The 17,315-nt window shown below is 48.7% G+C and overlaps 1 protein-coding gene across 1 annotated transcript in view; it reads left to right on the top strand.

The window, feature by feature from the left end:
- Positions 1 to 17,315, top strand: part of Srebf2 (sterol regulatory element binding transcription factor 2) — a 68,923-nt gene that overhangs the window by 46,936 nt on the left and 4,672 nt on the right. The window contains exons 12-16 of the mRNA XM_069999662.1: positions 7,269 to 7,437; positions 9,835 to 9,952; positions 10,859 to 10,968; positions 12,334 to 12,466; positions 15,786 to 15,954. Of these exons, the coding sequence (XP_069855763.1) occupies positions 7,269 to 7,437; positions 9,835 to 9,952; positions 10,859 to 10,968; positions 12,334 to 12,466; positions 15,786 to 15,954 (699 nt within the window). The remainder of the gene's footprint in view (positions 1 to 7,268; positions 7,438 to 9,834; positions 9,953 to 10,858; positions 10,969 to 12,333; positions 12,467 to 15,785; positions 15,955 to 17,315) is intronic.

Consider the following 17,315-nt stretch of genomic DNA (forward strand, 5'->3'; position numbering starts at 1 on the left):
GCCTTGAATGCTCAAGGCCCTGGGTTTGATTCCTCAGCACCACATAAGCAGAAAAAAAAAAAAAGCCGGAAGTGGTGCTGTGGCTCAAGTGGTAGAGTGCTAGCCTTGAGCTGAAGAGCTGAGGGACTGTGCCCAGGCCCAGAGTTCAGGCCCCACGACCGGACCCAAAAAAAAAAAAAAGAAAAAGAAAAAATTTACAGTTAGCTGGCTCAGTTCTCTAATCCTAGCTACTCAAGAGGCTGAGACCTAGAGGATTTCAGTTCAAAGCCAACCTGGGAAGAAAACTGCAAAACTCCATCTGTAATTAACCAGCAAAAATGCTAGAGTAGAGATGTGGCTCAAAGTGGTAGAACACCAGCCATGAGCAAGAAAGCCAAGCAAGAGACTAAGGTACTAAGTTCAAGCTCCAGTACACACACACACACACACACACACACACACACACACACACACACACACACACACACACACACACACACACACACACACACACACACACACACACACACACACACACACACACACACACACACACACACACACACACACACACACACACTCTCTCTCTCTCTCTCTCTCTCTCTCTCTCTCTCTCTCTCTCTCTCTCTCTCTCTCTCTCTCTCTCTCTCTCTCTCTCTCTCTCTCTCTCTCTCTCTCTCTCTCTGCTGGGGGTTGGCGGGGCAGCTTGATAAATTTTCACAAAGTGAACATAACTCTGGTAACAACAACCAAGACAAAATGAATGTTTCCAGAAGACTCCTTCATTCTTCCCCTCTGTCCTCTCCACCTTCCTGTTCCCCCACCAAGGTAACCACTACTATGAATTCTGTCACCATACTATAATCTGCCTATTTGCTTCTATAAACTTCCGTTGAAATAAAAATACTGCTCAGTAACTTCACAAAGTGAACAACCCACCTAACCAGAAGATAGACCAAGAACTAAGACTTTAGAAGCCTCCCTTGGGCCCTCTTGCAAGTCATCAAAGCTGCGCCTTCCCCAAGTTCCCCGGCCAAGGTTAATTACTGTCCTGATGTTTACTTGACCTTTATGTTAGGGGAGTCAGGCAGTGTGTACTGTTTTGTGTCTGCCTTGCTTTTTTTTTTTTTTATTTATTTGCCCTGTGTCTTACCTCATTTTGCTCAGTGTCATGTGTAAGATGAGTGTGTATGATCACAAGGAGTTCCAGACTTTTCATTCTTGTTGCATTACTGTAGTGTTCCACCACATGGTTAAATCACTGGAGGTGGACTTGAGAGTTGCTTCTGGTTTGGGGTTGGTGTAAGCACTCTGCTTTGAGCAGCCTATACACATCTTTTAGGAAGGGCCAGTTCAAAATGGTGACCATTTCTCTTCCGCAGAATTGCGACTTCACATTGCCACCAAACATGGTCATTTTAATCTTTGTAGAGTGATGAGTGGTATTGAGCACCAGTTCATTGTGTTTACTGGTAATGTAGATGCTGTCTTATAAAAACCCTTTTGAATGGGCTGGGAAGGTGGCTCAGTCAGTAGTAGAGCGCTTGTCTTGCATGCATGAGGCCCTGGGTTCGATTCCTCAGCACTACATATGTAGAAAAAGCCGCAAGTGGCACTGTGGCTCAAGCGGTAGAGCGCTTGCCTTGAGCTGAAGAGCTGAGGGACAGCGCCCAGGCCCAGAGTTCAGGCCCCACGACCGGCGGGAAAAAAAAAAAAAAAAACCTTTTGAAGTCTCACCTGTATTGACTGCCTTTTCGTTGCTAAAACTCTTTATTCTGAATGTGATGACCCTTTAGTGGATATATGCTTTATACCACAAGCAGCCTGTGACTTGTCTGTTCCCCTTCTTATTATGTGTTGATAAGCATAAGTTCCTGACCTTAATGAAATTCAGATGATTAGTCTTTTCCTTTGTTTTATGCACTTTGTGTCCTGTTTATAGCAGGTCTTTGTTCTCCATACAAACTGTAGGTTTTACTCTTCACACACGTCCTTAATCCATGGAATTGATTTTTGTATGAATTGGATATAGGGATACAGTGTGCATTTTTTTTCCCATATGAATATGTACCTGACCTAATCACCTATTAGTTTAAAAAAAAACTGTCCTTTTCCTACTGTACTGAATGGCATCTTTTTTCATAAATCTAGTGTCCATGTGTGGTGGGCAGACTATTCCACTTACCACTTTGACACAGCCCAAGTGCACGTGTGTGCGCTCTCTCTCTCTCTCTCTCTCTCACTCTCTTGCTCTCTCACTCTCTCGCTCTTAATCAAGACAGGGTCTCAAATTCAAGATCCGCCTACCTCAGCCTTCTAAGTGTTAGTATTTCAGGCGTGCACCCCCAAACCCAGCTTGATTCACCTTGATATGTAGAAGTCAGTATACCAGCTTTAGTAATGATTATTTTACTCTACCTTGTCCCTAAAAGCCAGAGGCTTGGTAGGCACTTGTAGTTCCAGTTACTCAGAAGGTTAAAATGGGAGGATCACTTGAGCCCTGGCGACAGAATAAGACCCCATCTCGGAAAAAGAAAAGAAAATTGTCCCTTATCCTCTGAACCCCTCAGGAGATATTTTGTATGTTTGTCAAACTGTGAATAGTTTAATATGTGTTTCCCCAGAACTTTTTTCCTAAAATATTTATGTATGTACATTATAATTTCTTATCATATGTGATGGATTATACCATAAACCCTGATTTGCCTCTTCTCAACCTAATGGTAGATCTCTGGCATCTTTCTTTGTAGTAGTTTTATGCTGCAGAGGTAGTTGCTGCTGCTAAGGGATGTATGGGCTATTTCTAGTTTTTCCTGTTGCACACTGCACCATACAGAGATCATCTTTGCACAGTCTTTACCCACCTCGATGAGAATTTCCTCTAGAGAGGGTGATGTTGAGTCAAAGGATATAAATATTTGAAACTTTTAATAGCATCACCTAATTTGCATCGTAGGTGAGAGGGGGAGGGAGAACAACTGATCTGGAAGTTGATTGCCCTTTCTGTTCACTCTGCTAAATTAAGAGGCCTAGACAGTGTGTCCCTAAAAAAAAGAGGCTTCGAATTTGGATAGATAGATTTAACTAGCAAATGAGCCAGGTGTTAAGGGCAAGAGGAGGGCTGGCCTCTGAAAATAGTTTAGACCAGAAGGTTCCAAACTTTCTAGGTTCGTGTCATTGTTGTTGTTTTTGGTTTATGGGTTTTGTGGGGAAGGGGTTGGAAGGGTTGGTTGTTTTGTGACAGGGTCCTGCTATGGTCAAAGCTGGCCTGGGACTTACTATGTAGATTAAAGTGATCTCAAACTCATGATCCTCCTGCTTTTGCCTCCTAAGACTGTATGTGACATCAGGTTTTTATGGTGCCCTAGGCCAAAAAATACCTTACAGCTTTGTCTATTGTTGTCAGTAGTTAGAATATACTTATTAGAGTAAGTATTCATAACTTCATAGCTTAGTAACCATTTGAAAAAACATACATGAAGTTGAAAGAGGAAGCTGGGTACCAGTGGCTCATGCCTGTAATCCTAGCTACTCAAGAGGCTGATATCTGAGGATCGCAATTCAAAGCCAACCCAGGCAAAAAAAATCTGTGAGACTCTTGGTTTGTTTGTTTGTTTGTTTGGGTCATGGGGACTGAACTCTGGGCCTAAGCGCTGTCCTTTAGCTCTTCAGCTCAAGGCTAGCGCCCTACCACTTGAGCTACAGCACCATTTCTGGCTTTTTCTGTTTATGTGGTGCTGAGGAATCGAACCCAGGTCCTCATGCATGCAAGGCAAGCACTCTACCACTGAGCCACCTTCCCTGCCCCTGTGAGACTCATATCTACTAAAACTACCAAAAAAGCAGAATGTGGAACTGTAGCTCAAGTAATAGAATGCCAGCCTTACACACAAAAGCTCAGGGATAACACCCAGGCCCAAAGTTCAAGTCCCAGTACAGGCAAAAAAAAAAAAAGGAAAAGAAAAGAAAGAAGAAATAATAGTTGATGCTTACTAAACATGATTACTTTCTAAAGGGATTGAGTAGCTCCTGAGCACTGACCCTCTCAGGCCTCAGGCACACACTCGCATTCTTGTTTCATGTAGGTATTCACAGCATACTTGCTTTTTCACCTTAACAACCCCCAAAAACTGCTGCACCAGGATATGATGGGTAGGTAGCATGGGCTCACTTAGATGCCATGAACCACATGAGTCCGCTGTGTAGCTTTGCTGCTCCCCTCAATTTCAGATGTCATTTGGCTGGTTCCCTGAACACTTCACTACGGCGTACCTTGGCACACAGCTTGAGAACTGTAGGGGGTCACGGCCTAGAGTTCAGACTGCCCTGGAGTATTGGGTGGCTCTTGGGGTCTAGGTGGATCTGGGGCTCCTGCCATGGCCTCTCACATCAGGCAGTCAGCATATGCTACCCCAGCTTAGGAGAATTCTGGTGTGTATAAAATGTAAGGGAAGCCAGGCGCTGGTGGCTCACGCCTGTAATCCTAGCTACTCAGGAGGCTGAGATCTGAGGATCGCGGTTCAAAGCCAGCCCGGGCAGGAGAGACCGTGAGACTCCTATCTCCAATAAACCACCAGAAAACCGGAAGTGGCGCTGTAGCTCAAGTGGTAGAGCGCTCGCCTTGAGCTGAAGAGCTGAGGGACAGCGGCCAGGCCCAGAGTTCAAGCCCCACGACCGACCAAAAAAAAACAAAACAAAACAAAAAAAAATGTAAGGGAAATTTTTTTAACGCTTGGGGAAATCATTAAAAAACTATAATGTCATGAAAAATAAAAAGTTTTTATAATTTCCCTCACAAAAACCAGACTACTGCCGGGCGCTGGTGGCTCACACCTATAATCCTAGCTACTCAGGAGGCTGAGATCTGAGGATCGCGGTTCAAAGCCAGCCCGGGCAGGAGAGACTGTGAGACTCCTATCTCCAATAAACCACCAGAAAAACCGGAAGTGGCGCTGTAGCTCAAGTGGTAGAGCGCTCGCCTTGAGCTGAAGGGCTGAGGGACAGCGCCCAGACCCAGAGTTCAAGCCCCACGGCCGACAAAAAAAAAAAAAAAAAAAAAAAACCAGACTACTATTCCCTATCCCACGTTTATGTCTTACTAGTTCAAACTACTAACCTCCAAGTTTTTCTTTTTTCAGAATTCAGCTCAAACTAGACCTGTACTAGGGCTCAAGGCCCTGAGCCCCCTACAATAACAAACAAATCCTCACAAGGCTCAACTAGAGAGTCGGAGACAGGAGGATCACAAGTTCAAGGTGCCTGTAATCCTAGCTATTCAGAGGCTGATATCTTAGGATCAAGGTTCAAAGCCAGCCTAGGCTGGAAATAAACTACAAAAAAACTGGAAGTTAAGCTCGTGGCTCAAGTGGTAGAGTGGTAGCTTTGAGCAAACGAAGCTCTGAGACAGTGCCCAGACCCTGAATTCAAGCCCCAAGATTAGATAGATAGATAGATAGATAGATAGATAGATAGATAGATAGATAGATAGATAGATGATTTCCTAATGGCCTCTTGTTCCTCTTGCCCTATGACCTAGCCAGGTTTTGTTTATGCATCTTGTTTCTAACATTTGAGCCCTTCTGAGATAACATTTGATGCTCCATTTATCTTGGAGCAACCACCACCTTTCCTTGTTGGTCAGGCTGTGGAGCAGGCTGTCCTTGGGAATAGATTAGAGCCGACAGCTGGGGCAAAGGTCCCAGATTTGCACCTCCCTCCCTTCTCTCCGGCACATTCAGTTGCAGTGTTCCCCCGGTTATTGCCATTCAGGTTCAGGGGATGCTTTGAGAATTGCTGGGTGCCTCTCTACTTGTTCTTCAGCATTCTACGCTCAAAGAGGAGGGAAGACTATACCACTGGCCTATGATTCGACCTTTAAGTAAACTGTCCCGCTTGTCCTGGAAGCCTCTGTCAGAATATCAGAATGTCTGTGTGTGACTATAGAGCAGTCTCAGTAGTTTTCTCTCAGATTCAGGCAGCTGTCTCCAGGTTCCCCTGGAGAGAAAGTCTTCTCCATCTGCCACCTTGAATGGTCGAGCTTTGGCTGTGCTATTTCTAACCCTGACATTCAAGTCTTCTGAGGCCATTACATTAGCTGATCACTGCTTAGAGCCCAGAAAAGGTCAAAACCATAAGACTACCAGACCATGAGCCGAATGCCCTCATCACAGAAGCAGTGGCTGACGTGGAAGGGATGGTCCTCGGGCTGTGCTAGCAGCCCCTGCTCTGGCTCTCTGAGCCCCATCTGTACTTCTTCCTTCCTATCCTCCTCTGCTCAGCTCTGTCCTCAAAGTGGCCTGTGTTGGATAGTTTTTCAAGCTAGAAAATCTGATTTTTTTTTTTCTTTTGCCAGTCCTGGGCCCTGTCCCTGAACTTCTTTTGCTCACTTGAGCCACAGCGCCACTTCCAGCTTTTTCTGTTTATGTGGTACTGAACCCAGGGCTTCATGCATGCTAGGCAAGTACTCTACCACTAAGCCACATTCCTAGCCCCAAATCAGGAAATTTTAGAATAGAGGTATTTACATTGCACTTTCTAAAGCAAGTGATGGACCGACCACATTGTCCCCGCAAAAAGCCTTTGAAAGTCCCTTGGTGGTCTCTCCTCAATGGCAGGGTTCACGCAAGGAAGGCTGGGGGATTTCTGTGGAGCTGCCCTTGCAGAGGTGGCATGTGCGCATGCCCATGCCTGTGTGTTCTGGGGCAGACCTCCCAGCCGTGCTTGGTGCCAGTGCTGCCTGCTGGGACACTGACCACTGCCCCCCCCATTGTTCTAAACTCTTTATCCTCAGAGCTAAGAGAGCTGAAAATATAGCAAATCAAAATATAAATAAATTTGCCTAGAAATACTTGTCAAAGGTATGATTTAAAATGACATGAGAGTGAGGTGCTGCCGGGCTTAGACACTTGCAAGGCTGAAGGTGAAGTGTAGCCAGAGGCACTTAAGCCCCTTCCAGGTTAAGCAGCCCCCACTCCACTCTGCAGGTTGAATGTCAGCAGGTCAGGACTGGAGGCTGCAGGGCTTAGACAGGCCTACCAGCAGTGTGAGGCAGGGCCTCTGATGTCCTCTGAACAATGACTGAACTGCCATACCTAGCAGGGTCCTGAGAACAGAGCTACTTTCCCTAGTTTCTGTGGTGGGAGTGCTTCTATAGAACCCATTTGGGTTCTGGCCTCCAGTGATCCCTTTTTCCCAAACTTCTGAACTGTCCCCCTGGTACTGTCTCTACTGACCCCGAGATCTTACAGCCAGCCTCTGCCAATGAAGCTCTTGTCCTTGTCCTTCCACAGAGCTTCTTCCTCAGTCGCGCCCAGAGCCTGTGTGGCCCTGAGCACAGCACTGTACCTGACTCCCTGCGCTGGCTCTGCCACCCCCTGGGCCAGAAGTTTTTCATGGAGAGAAGCTGGTCAGTGAAATCAGCAGCCAAGGAGAGTCTGTATTGTGCCCAAAGGAACCCAGGTGAGAACACCTTCACTACTGCTCAGAACTGCCTATGGCCACCGGAGCCACCCCTGCTGCAGGTCTCTGTGAACCAGATACAGAGACTCAGGTGTCCCTGACTTACTTAATCCATTCAAAAACCAAACCTAGCCGGCGCTTGTGGCTCACGCCTGTAATCCTAGCTACTCAGGAGGCTGAGATCTGAGGATTGCAGTTCGAAGCTAGCCTGGGCAAAAAAGTCTGTGAGACTGTGATCTCTAAACATCAGAATGTTGGAAGTAGAACTGTAGCTCAACTGTAGAATGCTAGACTTGAGCAGAAAACTCAAGGACAGTGCATAGACCCTGAGTTCAAACCCCAGATCCTGCACCATAACAAACACACACACACACCCTTATCCCAGTGCCACACAGGGTGAGCTGTGATTAAGTGCCAACTGTATTCTTAGCCCTGGTTCCAGGCACTCTGGAGACAGAGGGTGTGTGGGGCTTGCAGTTTCCTGGCCTCTGGGCGCATTGGGAAAGCAGAGGATGTGTATGGAGCAGTTAGGGAACAATAGGTGGCAGGCAGTTGTCAAGTGCTCAGAGTAGTGACAGGGACAGGGCTCCAGGCATTGGAGAGACATGCTGGCTTGCTGTCCCTGGCATTTGATAGTGATTAGAGTTGACTTGCCCTGCCTCGGAGTGGCACAGGGGTGGACTCCGGAGTGGTGGGGTGGACTCAGACTGAGCATTCCGTAGCTTTCTGCTTCCGGCCGTGCTTGCCCCACTGAACAGGGAGCTTGTGGGGAGAGGAGTCATGTTGTGCAGCTATGAGGAAAGAGGGGGTGTAAGCTTTGAAGAGGTTTGCTGTATGTTGATTTTTTTTTTAACAGCTATGGCTCAATATAAGAATTTATGTGTTGGGGCTGGGAAGGTGGCTCAGTGGTAGAGCGCATGCCTTGCATGCCAGAGGCCCTGGGTTCGATTCCTCAGCACCACATAAGCAAAAAGAAAAAAGCCGGAAGTGGCGCTGTGGCTCAAGTGGTAGAGTGCTAGCCTTGAGCTAAAGAGCTGAGGGACAGCGCCCAGGCCCAGAGTACAAGCCCCACGACCAGACCCAAAAAAAAAAGAATTTATGTGTTGTTGTTTTTAATAACTGTTTAATGTCAAAAAGTTGAAGGATGATGCCAGGCACCAGTGGCTCATGCCTATAATAGCCTAGCTACACAGGAGGCTGAGCTCTGAGGATCCCAGTTCAAAGCCAGACTGAGCAGGAAAGTCCATGAGACTCTTATCTCCAATAAACCACCAGAAAACCAGAAGTGGCGCTGTGGCTCAAGTGGTAGAGCACTCGCCTTGAGCTGAATTGCTGAGGGACAGTGCCCAGGCCCAGAGTTCAAGACCCACGACCAACAACAACAAAAAAAAAAAGTTGAAGGATGAAAGCAAAAGCAGTCCTTGTTCCTCCCACTGCCAGCTTGTTTGCAGCATAGACTTCCCCATCCTGGTCACACCTCTTGGAGTTCCCAGGTCCAGGTCCTGTCCCATGGAAAACCGACAACATGCGTAAAACTCCCTCCTCCTCCTGGCAGAGCAAGGCCCACATATGGCCTGTGTAATCTGCCATGTATGGGCAGAGGGGAGCGGTGGTGATGCCATGGTTTGGGCCTTCCCATAAGTCAACTCTCACAAGCACTCAGGGCCCCTTGTCTCCTCAGCTCAGCTAGAGCCTTGCTAATCACAGGTTCTGTGGCCAGGCTCTGGAAGATAAAAGAAGGGATTCTTCATTGTTTCATTGTCAAGAGCGTAGCAACCACCACTGTAGCCCTTCTTTTCTTACCTGGCTGTTCTCCCTAGCCATAAAGACAAGCGACAGCCTCTGAGACTTGAGGTTGTATACACATATTCACACTCGCTCTCTGCTTATTTATCAGGGTCATTGTGTTTTGTAGAGGAATTTGATCCCTATTACAAGGCACCACTGTTTCTTAGATTCTTCTCTCTTTCTTTTCTTTTTTCCATGAAGATGAAAGTACTAAAGAGCTGGGCACCAGTGGCTCACGCCTGTGATCCTAGCTACTCAGGAGGTTGAGATCTAAGGATCGCGGTTAAAAGCTAACCCAGGCAAGGAAAGACTGTGAGACTCCTATCTCCAGTAAACCACCAGAAAACCGGGAGTGGTGCTGTAGCTCAAGTGGTAGAGCGCTCTCCTTGAGCTGAAGAGCTGAGGGACAGCGCCCAGGCCCAGAGTTCAAGCCCCATGACCGGAAAAAAAAAAAAAAAGTACTAAAGTATTCATAAATAAGACCCATAGAGTGTTAGCATTGAACCCAAGGCCTCACAGGTGCTAAATTTGCCACCGAGCTACATCATCAATGCTAACGTGGCTTGGAGAGAACACCCATTTAACCCTTGTTGCCTTTCTCTTCCTTAGCTGACCCCATCGCTCAGGTCCACCAGGCTTTCTGCAAGAACCTGCTAGAGCGAGCTGTGGAATCCTTGGTGAAACCTCAGGCCAAGAAGAAGGCAGGAGACCAAGAAGAAGAGAGCTGGTAAAGTCCCCAGGCCCTGCTCCCTTTGTGTTTATTTCTTTTCTTTTCTTTTCTTTTTTTTTTTTTTGGGGGGGGGGTCCAGTGGTGGGGCCTGAACTCTGGGCCTGGGCACTATCCCTCAACTCTTCAGCTCAAGGCTGAAGAGTTGCTCTACCACTTGAGCCACAGCACCACTTCCGGCTTTTTTCTTTTTGCTTATGTAGTGCTGAGGAATCGAACCCAGGGCCTCAGGCATGCAAGGCAAGCACTCTACCACTGAGCCACCTTCCCAGCCCCCTTTGTGTTTATTTCTTAAAACTAGAGCCCAGGTGTAGACCCAGCTACCAAGTAGAGTCAGTTGTTGGAGTAAGTCAGGAATGTGATGAACCGCTTTGCCTTTTGGAATAGAGAGTGAGTGACCTGTTGAGAGGAGAGGAGGTAGGAATGGGATACAGAGATTTGAGCAGAAGACGACAGCTCTGGTCCAAATACATCGGGACCCAGCCCTGGGGCATTTTTGGTGGCTTATTTTTTGAGATGGGGCTCCCTCTGTAGCTCAAACTGGCTTTGAACTTGTGATCTTTCTGCCTCAGTCTCCCATAGTTACTGAGCATGGCCTTTCCATCACAGAATTAGACCCAGGAAGCAGAGCACTGTGGGATAGGACAGCTGTGCTAGGAAACTGTATGAGAATATGCTGGGGGCCGGGGGGAGGTTGGCCTCCTGGAGGAAGGTGGGGTGTCAGTGATAGCCCAGAGAACGCGTGGAAGGGGAAGGTAAAGGCTGGTGGTATGTGCGGGCCCCGCTGCCTGTGCCTGGGGTGTTGGGAACGCACAGCCAGAAACAACTGTTGGGTCTTTGAACTGGCAAGCTAGACCACTAGCTCATTAAGTGTAATCTCTGCATTTTACTCTCTTTCCTTTGTAGTGAATTCTCCAGTGCTCTGGAGTACCTGAAGTTACTTCACTCCTTTGTAGACTCTGTGGGGTTTGTGACCCCACCATTTTCCAGCAGTGCTGTATGCAAATCCGCCCTCGGTGAGCATCCGTGGAACCACACTCTAGAGGTGTTCTGTTCTGTGTAGGTCTGGGGTTTGTTGGGTATACACGGAAGCATCTTCTGTGGTCCCAGGTTTGTATTTATGGCCTCCAGGTAGCCAAACCCACAGCTAGCCAGCCTGGGCAACATTCCAGGGGACAGCAAGTAAGTAAATATCATCTCTAAGCTGCTATCAGGGTGACAGCATATCAGCAGCCACCTCTCAGGCTTCTAAGACCCTGGAGCATGAGAGTGCCAAGCTACCCTTTGCCCACTCTCCTGGGGAAGGTTGGATCCCAGCAAAGCAGCCATCCCAGCTTTGAGCACTGACCTGTGATTACTTCAGTGTGGGAGATAACATGTTCTCAGACCCTTTCTCACATGACATTGCCACTGGCTTTTGCAATATCACTGGGGTCACAATTTAGCAGTTACGCAAACTGAGGCTCAGAAAGAAAAAACAACAACAAAATACTCCAAAGTGAATGCTGCTCCAGAGACGTTGAAGACACTAGCCATCGTGTTGTGTCCAGCTCTTAAAAATAATTATAGGATCCTAGCTACTCAGGAGGCTGAGATCTGAGGATCACGGTTCATAAACTCTTATCTCTAATTAACCACCAGAAAACTGGAAGTAGCACCATGGCCCAAGTGGTAGAGTACTTGCCTTTGGCTGAAAAGCTCAGTGCCCAGGCCCAAAGTTCAAGAAGCCCCATGACTGACAAAAAAATATTATGGGTAGGACAGGAAGGGTGACTATATTACAAGTACCTGCCTCTTTCCTGCTTAGTAATTCTTAGTTACTAATAATAATAGTAACAAGGTAAAATTCTAAAGATTATTACAATGGACATTTTTGTTACACTTTTCTATTCAAGCCAATTTCTTTGTTTTTGTTTATGTCGGTTATAGGACTCAAACTCTAGGCCTAGGTGCTGTTCGTAAGCTTTTATGCTCAAGCTTATACTCTGCCACTCTGAGTCATAGCTCTACTTCCATTTTCGGTAGTTAATTGAGGATAAGAGTCTCATAGACTTCCTGCCCAGGCTGGCTTTGAACCTTGATCCTCAGATCTCAGCCTCCTGAGTAACTAGGCGTGAGCCACCCAGCACCCAGCTCAATTCTATTTTGATAGAATACAAAAACAGGATTATTAGGTTAGTAGGAGTGAAGACCTTAAGTTCTTGATAGATTTTACCAGACACTATCCAAAAGCTGGTGGAGGTGAGTGCTTTCACCTGAGTTACCATCTCCAGAAGGTGAAGAAGATGCCATGCGCCGTGTAGGTAGGGGTATAGCAGTCATGGGCTCCACCTAGCTGGCTCTGCTGGGGCTAAAGTATGTTTGCTACTGACCCCTTTCAGGCCCAGACGTCATCTGTCGCTGGTGGACATCTGCGATCACCATGGCCATCAGCTGGATCCAGGGGGATGACGCTGCTGTGCGTTCACATTTCACCGAAGTGGAGCATGTCCCTCGGGCTCTGGAAGTGACTGAGTACGTAAGCATCCTTGGCCACTACTCTGTTTCTCTGTAGAGGAATCCTGTATGAGCCACTGAGAGGAAGCAGGTCCACATGTGGCCACACTGGAGTGGAGGAGGATGAAAACTGTATGGTAGGAGAGAGGTTGAGGTAGAGGAGGGAGCAGAGGGCACCCTGGAAATTGAGGCTGTCTATGCACGTGTGCATAGCTCTGCCCAGCTCAACTGTCATTCCAGCTGCTGTCAGCATCTCTTCCTCCTCCCCCAGTTTCTGTGTGACCACAGGCTATGGAAAACATGAGGGCAGTGTGGGGCTGGGAAGGTGGCTCTGTGGTAGAGTGCTTTTTAGCATGCATGAAGCCCTGGGTTCTATCTCTCAGTTCCACATACAGAAAAAGCCAGAAGTGGCGCTGTGACTCAAGTGGTAGAGTGCTAGCCTTGAGCACAGAGAGGCTCAGGAACAGTGCCTAGGTCCTGAGTTCAGGCCCCAGGACTGGAAGAAGAAGAAAAAAAGATGTGAGGAGGGCAGTGTGAGTCCTGCAAGTCAGAGGCTTCAAGCAGACGCAGCTGTGTGTGTGGCAGTGGCACAGACTCCGCTCCGGGATTGTTTCTGGGCTCCCTTCAGCCATCTGCCACTGCCCATCCACCTGCTTTTCTAACTGAACAACCGGGAGCACAAGGCCCAACCAAAGAACTCTTGACATTCCTCCTCAAGACTTACATCTGCACCCGCCAGGCCCTCAGCCATGGGCGCCTGGGACATGCTGCCTGTTTCTGATCAGACACAGTGCTGAGAATGCTACATGGTACAAAGGCCTGCAGACAGGGTCCTGGCCTCAAAGCCAAGGCTGGCCCCTTACAGAGAACACAGAAGGGATCTGATCAAAGCAGGGTGAGCCCTGAAGTAGGTCTAATGTCCCAATTTTTATGTAGCCCCATTTTATTTCTTTATTACTAGAAAGATGACTACAGAGGGGTTACAGTTGCTCTTTACTTGTAAGAGTACATTTCTTTTTTGGATAGTGTCACCCCTTCCCTGATATCTAGCCCCAATTTATAGCCCCCTGTTGAGCTGGCGGCCCCCCGGCCCCAGCCCTGCCTTGAGCACTCCCACCTAGGGTTGTCTGCTGGGCTCTCTGAGGTTGTCTGAAGCTGCGTCTCCTCTCAGCTGCACAGCCGCAGCTGACAGCCGGGATGCCCCAGTGGGCTCCCCCACCTCCCTCCCGCCCGGGTGCAGTTATTGCTGCCACTCCTCAGGAAGTCCGGGCAGGAAGCCTGTGGCCCAGCTTCGTTCCCTGTCCTCTTCTCTGCTTAGTTTCTCTAAATGCTTAACACAAGACTTCTGGGAGAATAGTCTTCAGAGAACAAATAATGGGACTATTTTAGTCAGCTTCTGTTGCTCTTAAAAATCCTGACAAAAACAACTCATAAAAGCCAGGCTGCAGTGGCTCTTGCCTGTAATCCTAGCTGCTCAGAAGGCCGAGATCTGAGAACCGTGGTTCAAAGCCAGCCCAGGAAGAAAAGTCCATGAGACTCTTAACCAGCAAAAAGCTGGTTAAATGTAGCCCAAACGTAGAGTGACTAGGCCCTGGGTTTAAGCCCAGTACTGGCACAAAAAAAACACACAAAAAACAAAAACAAAAAACTTTTGTTGTTGTTGTTCTTTTCTTTGCCAATCCTAGGACTTGAACTCATGGCCTGGGCACTGTCCCTGAACCTATTTGTCCTCAAGGCTAGTGCTCTACCACTTGAGCCACAGCGCCACTTCCAGCGAGTCTCATGGAGGCTGGGAAAGTGGCTCAGTGGTAGAGTGCTTGCCTAACATGCATGAAGCCCTGGGTTTGATTCTTCAGTACCACATGATCAGAAAAATCCAGAAGTAGCACTGTGGTTCAAGTGGTAGAACACTAGCTTTGAGCAAAAAGAAGCTCAGAGACTTATGTCCAGGCCCTTAGTTCAAGCCTAGGACTGGCATAAAAAAAGGCTCATGGAATTTCCTGCCCAGGCTGGCTTCAAAGCATGATCTCAGATCTCAGCCTCCTGAGTAGCTGGGATTACAGGCGTGAGCCACTGGTGCCCTGTCCCTCAAAGGTTTTATGAGGGTCAGTTTGGGTTCAGTTTCAGAGGTTCCAGTCCATGGCCACTTAGCTTTGTTGCTTGGAAGCCCTAGTAAGGCAGGACATCGTGGTGGGAACTTGGTGGTAGGACAGAGCTGCTCTCTCTATGGTAGCCAGGAAGCAGAGAAAGACAGGCAAGAATGGGCCAGACTCAAGATTTACCAGCGACCTACCTCCTCCAAGCCATACCTTCTAGGGCCTGTCACCTCCCAGTAATGCCAGATTATGACTATTGGTGCATTAACCCATTGAGCATGTTGAGCCATCATAATACAATACTTCCCCAAAGCACCATCTCCGAACATGGCCGTGGGGACCAAGCCCTCAACACTCGAGCCCTCAGAGACATTTTCTGCCCAAACCACACAGTGGCCAGTGCCTTCATCACTATAGATAGTGTGGGGTTCTGGCCAGTTTTTTTGTTTTTTTGGTTTTTTATTGTTGTTGTTGTTGTTGTTTTGTCAGTCATGGGGCTTGAACTCTGGGCTTGGGCACTGTCCCTGTGCTCTTCAGCTCAAGGCGAGCGCTCTACCGCTTGAGCTACAGCACCACTTCTGGTTTCCTAATGGTTTATTGGAGATAAGAGTCTCATGGACTTTTCTGCCTGGACTGGCTTTACACCGTGATCCTCAGATCTCAGCCTCCTGAGTAGCCTAGCTAGATTACAGGCCACCAATGCCTGGTCTGTAGCCACTTCTATACAGAGGAGAAAAAATACAAATTGTTTGAAATCTCATCTCACATAGCTTCTTTTTTTTTTGGTCATTGTGGGACTTGAATTTTGGGCCTGGGCTCTGTCCCTGAGCTCTTCAGCTCAAGGCAAGTACTCTACCACTTGAGCCACACTGCCACTTCCGGTTTTCTGGTGGTTAATTGGAGATAAGAGTCTCGTGGATTTTCTTGCCCAGGCTGGCTTTGAACCATGATCCTCAGATCTCAGCCTCCTGAGGAGGATTAGGATTACAGGCGTGAGCTACCAGCACCCAGCTCACACAGCTTCTTAGTGACAGTGCTGATGGCTACACTAGAGCAACCTAGCTCAGAACCTGTGTTGCAGAGCTTGAGCTGGCTAGCATAAACCATGATCAGAACTGATAGAACCGTGTGCCATCTGTGGCGATCACCATCTCAGCTCTCCACCTGTTAGCCAGATACCAGTCTGCCTCGCGGCTCTCTGCCGTGCTCTGAGCTGCCTCTTGCCTCTGTCGCTGCTGCAGGAGCCCCCTGGTGAAGGCCATCTTCCATACCTGCAGAGCCATGCACGCCTCCGTGTCTGGGAAAGCGGATGGGCAGCAGAATTCCTTCTGTCATTGTGAAAGGGCCAGCGGCCACCTGTGGAGCAGCCTCAACGTCAGCGGGGCCACCTCTGACCCTACCCTCAACCATGTGAGTGAGGGCCTCGCTGGCCCCCCCAGAGGCGCTCAGCTCTAGTCCGTAAGAACTCACTCAACTCTAGCTTACGCACTGTGTGCCATCTTAGAGAAAGCACACTGGCAGCCCCGTCTCCAAAATGTGGTTTGTTGGCAGAGACATCCTTTTTGGTCTGGGAACAAGTCCCTGAACCTCTTCTGCACTCCCCGAACCGCAGATCCGGCCGGCCAGTGGCTGTAAATTCCTAGGCAAACTGCACAGCCAGAGCGGTTCCTCCGCGGCTGGGAGTTTGCAGCCCTGGAACCCTACAAGCTCCTGGCCTCAGGCCCATGCACTCTGAGCCATCCATGGCCCTGGCACCTCCGTGGGCAGCCCACACATTCCTGGCGGGCAGCTGTGGTGCATTGTAGTTGCATTGCATGTTCTGGCAGTACCTATGCAATGTTTCCACAGTGCATCCCAGAGGCCTGCCCTGCCCTCGAGATACCTCCAGGCATGCGCTGACCAAGGCCCCGTCACTCGGAGAGAGAAGCCTTACTAGAGGGCACCGCTGGAGGTGCAGCTTCTCTGGGAGAAAGGGGAGCTAGAGGACAGCCCTGTTCCCCTGGGAACACGTGGTGTCTTAACTCAAGACCGAGCGGCAAGGAGCGTCCTGGACAGTCACACTCCTGGCTAATCCCAAATGTCATGGCTGGCACTTCGAAGTAAAGGTTGTCAGTGGGCCTGGGTACCAGGGTGAAGCCAGGACAGTTTGTTGGCCCTGTGGGGAAGGGCATGAGCCTGAGACCAAAGGCAGGATAGTGAGCGGCTGCTGGGCTTCACCTACTCCTTGGGTATGATGTGTGTTCACGAGAGACCCCATCTCAGGAGCAGAAAAAGGTGAATGACACCACTGGGGTTGGAGCTGAGAGGGAAGAATGAGCTTAGAAAAAGAGCCTGGTAGCCTGAGAGCAAAATCCATCCAGGCCTGCTGCTTGCAGGCCCAGAGGAGCTCCACTAGAACCCACGCCATTCAAGGGTCAGCTCCTCATACAGAAAGGGCCCTCATCCACGTGCCCGTGATATGGTGCCTGTATCATGCTGTGGGGAGCCAGGCAGACATTGTGGATGGCCTGCCGGACGTATGGAGGCCAGTGCTGTCTCACACGATGCCCACAACAGCCCTGTGTGCCATTCCTACTTTGCAGTGAGGAAACCAAGGCTTAGAGAAATTGGGTCATGTGCTAGGGTCATGTAGCTAGTAAGTGGGAAACATGGGGGCCCAGATCCAACCCCAGCCTTGAGCCACCACGAAGTTGTTCTTCCTTCATGCACACCTGTCTCCCCCTCCCTTTCCTCCTACCATCCTCTACTTCCAGCAGACCTTTGATTATTCT

The sequence above is a fragment of the Dipodomys merriami genome, unplaced genomic scaffold, assembly GCF_024711535.1.
Source record: "Dipodomys merriami isolate MVZ:Mamm:240054 unplaced genomic scaffold, mDipMer1.0.p SCAF_55, whole genome shotgun sequence".
In the NCBI taxonomy this organism is placed as follows: Eukaryota; Metazoa; Chordata; class Mammalia; order Rodentia; family Heteromyidae; genus Dipodomys; species Dipodomys merriami.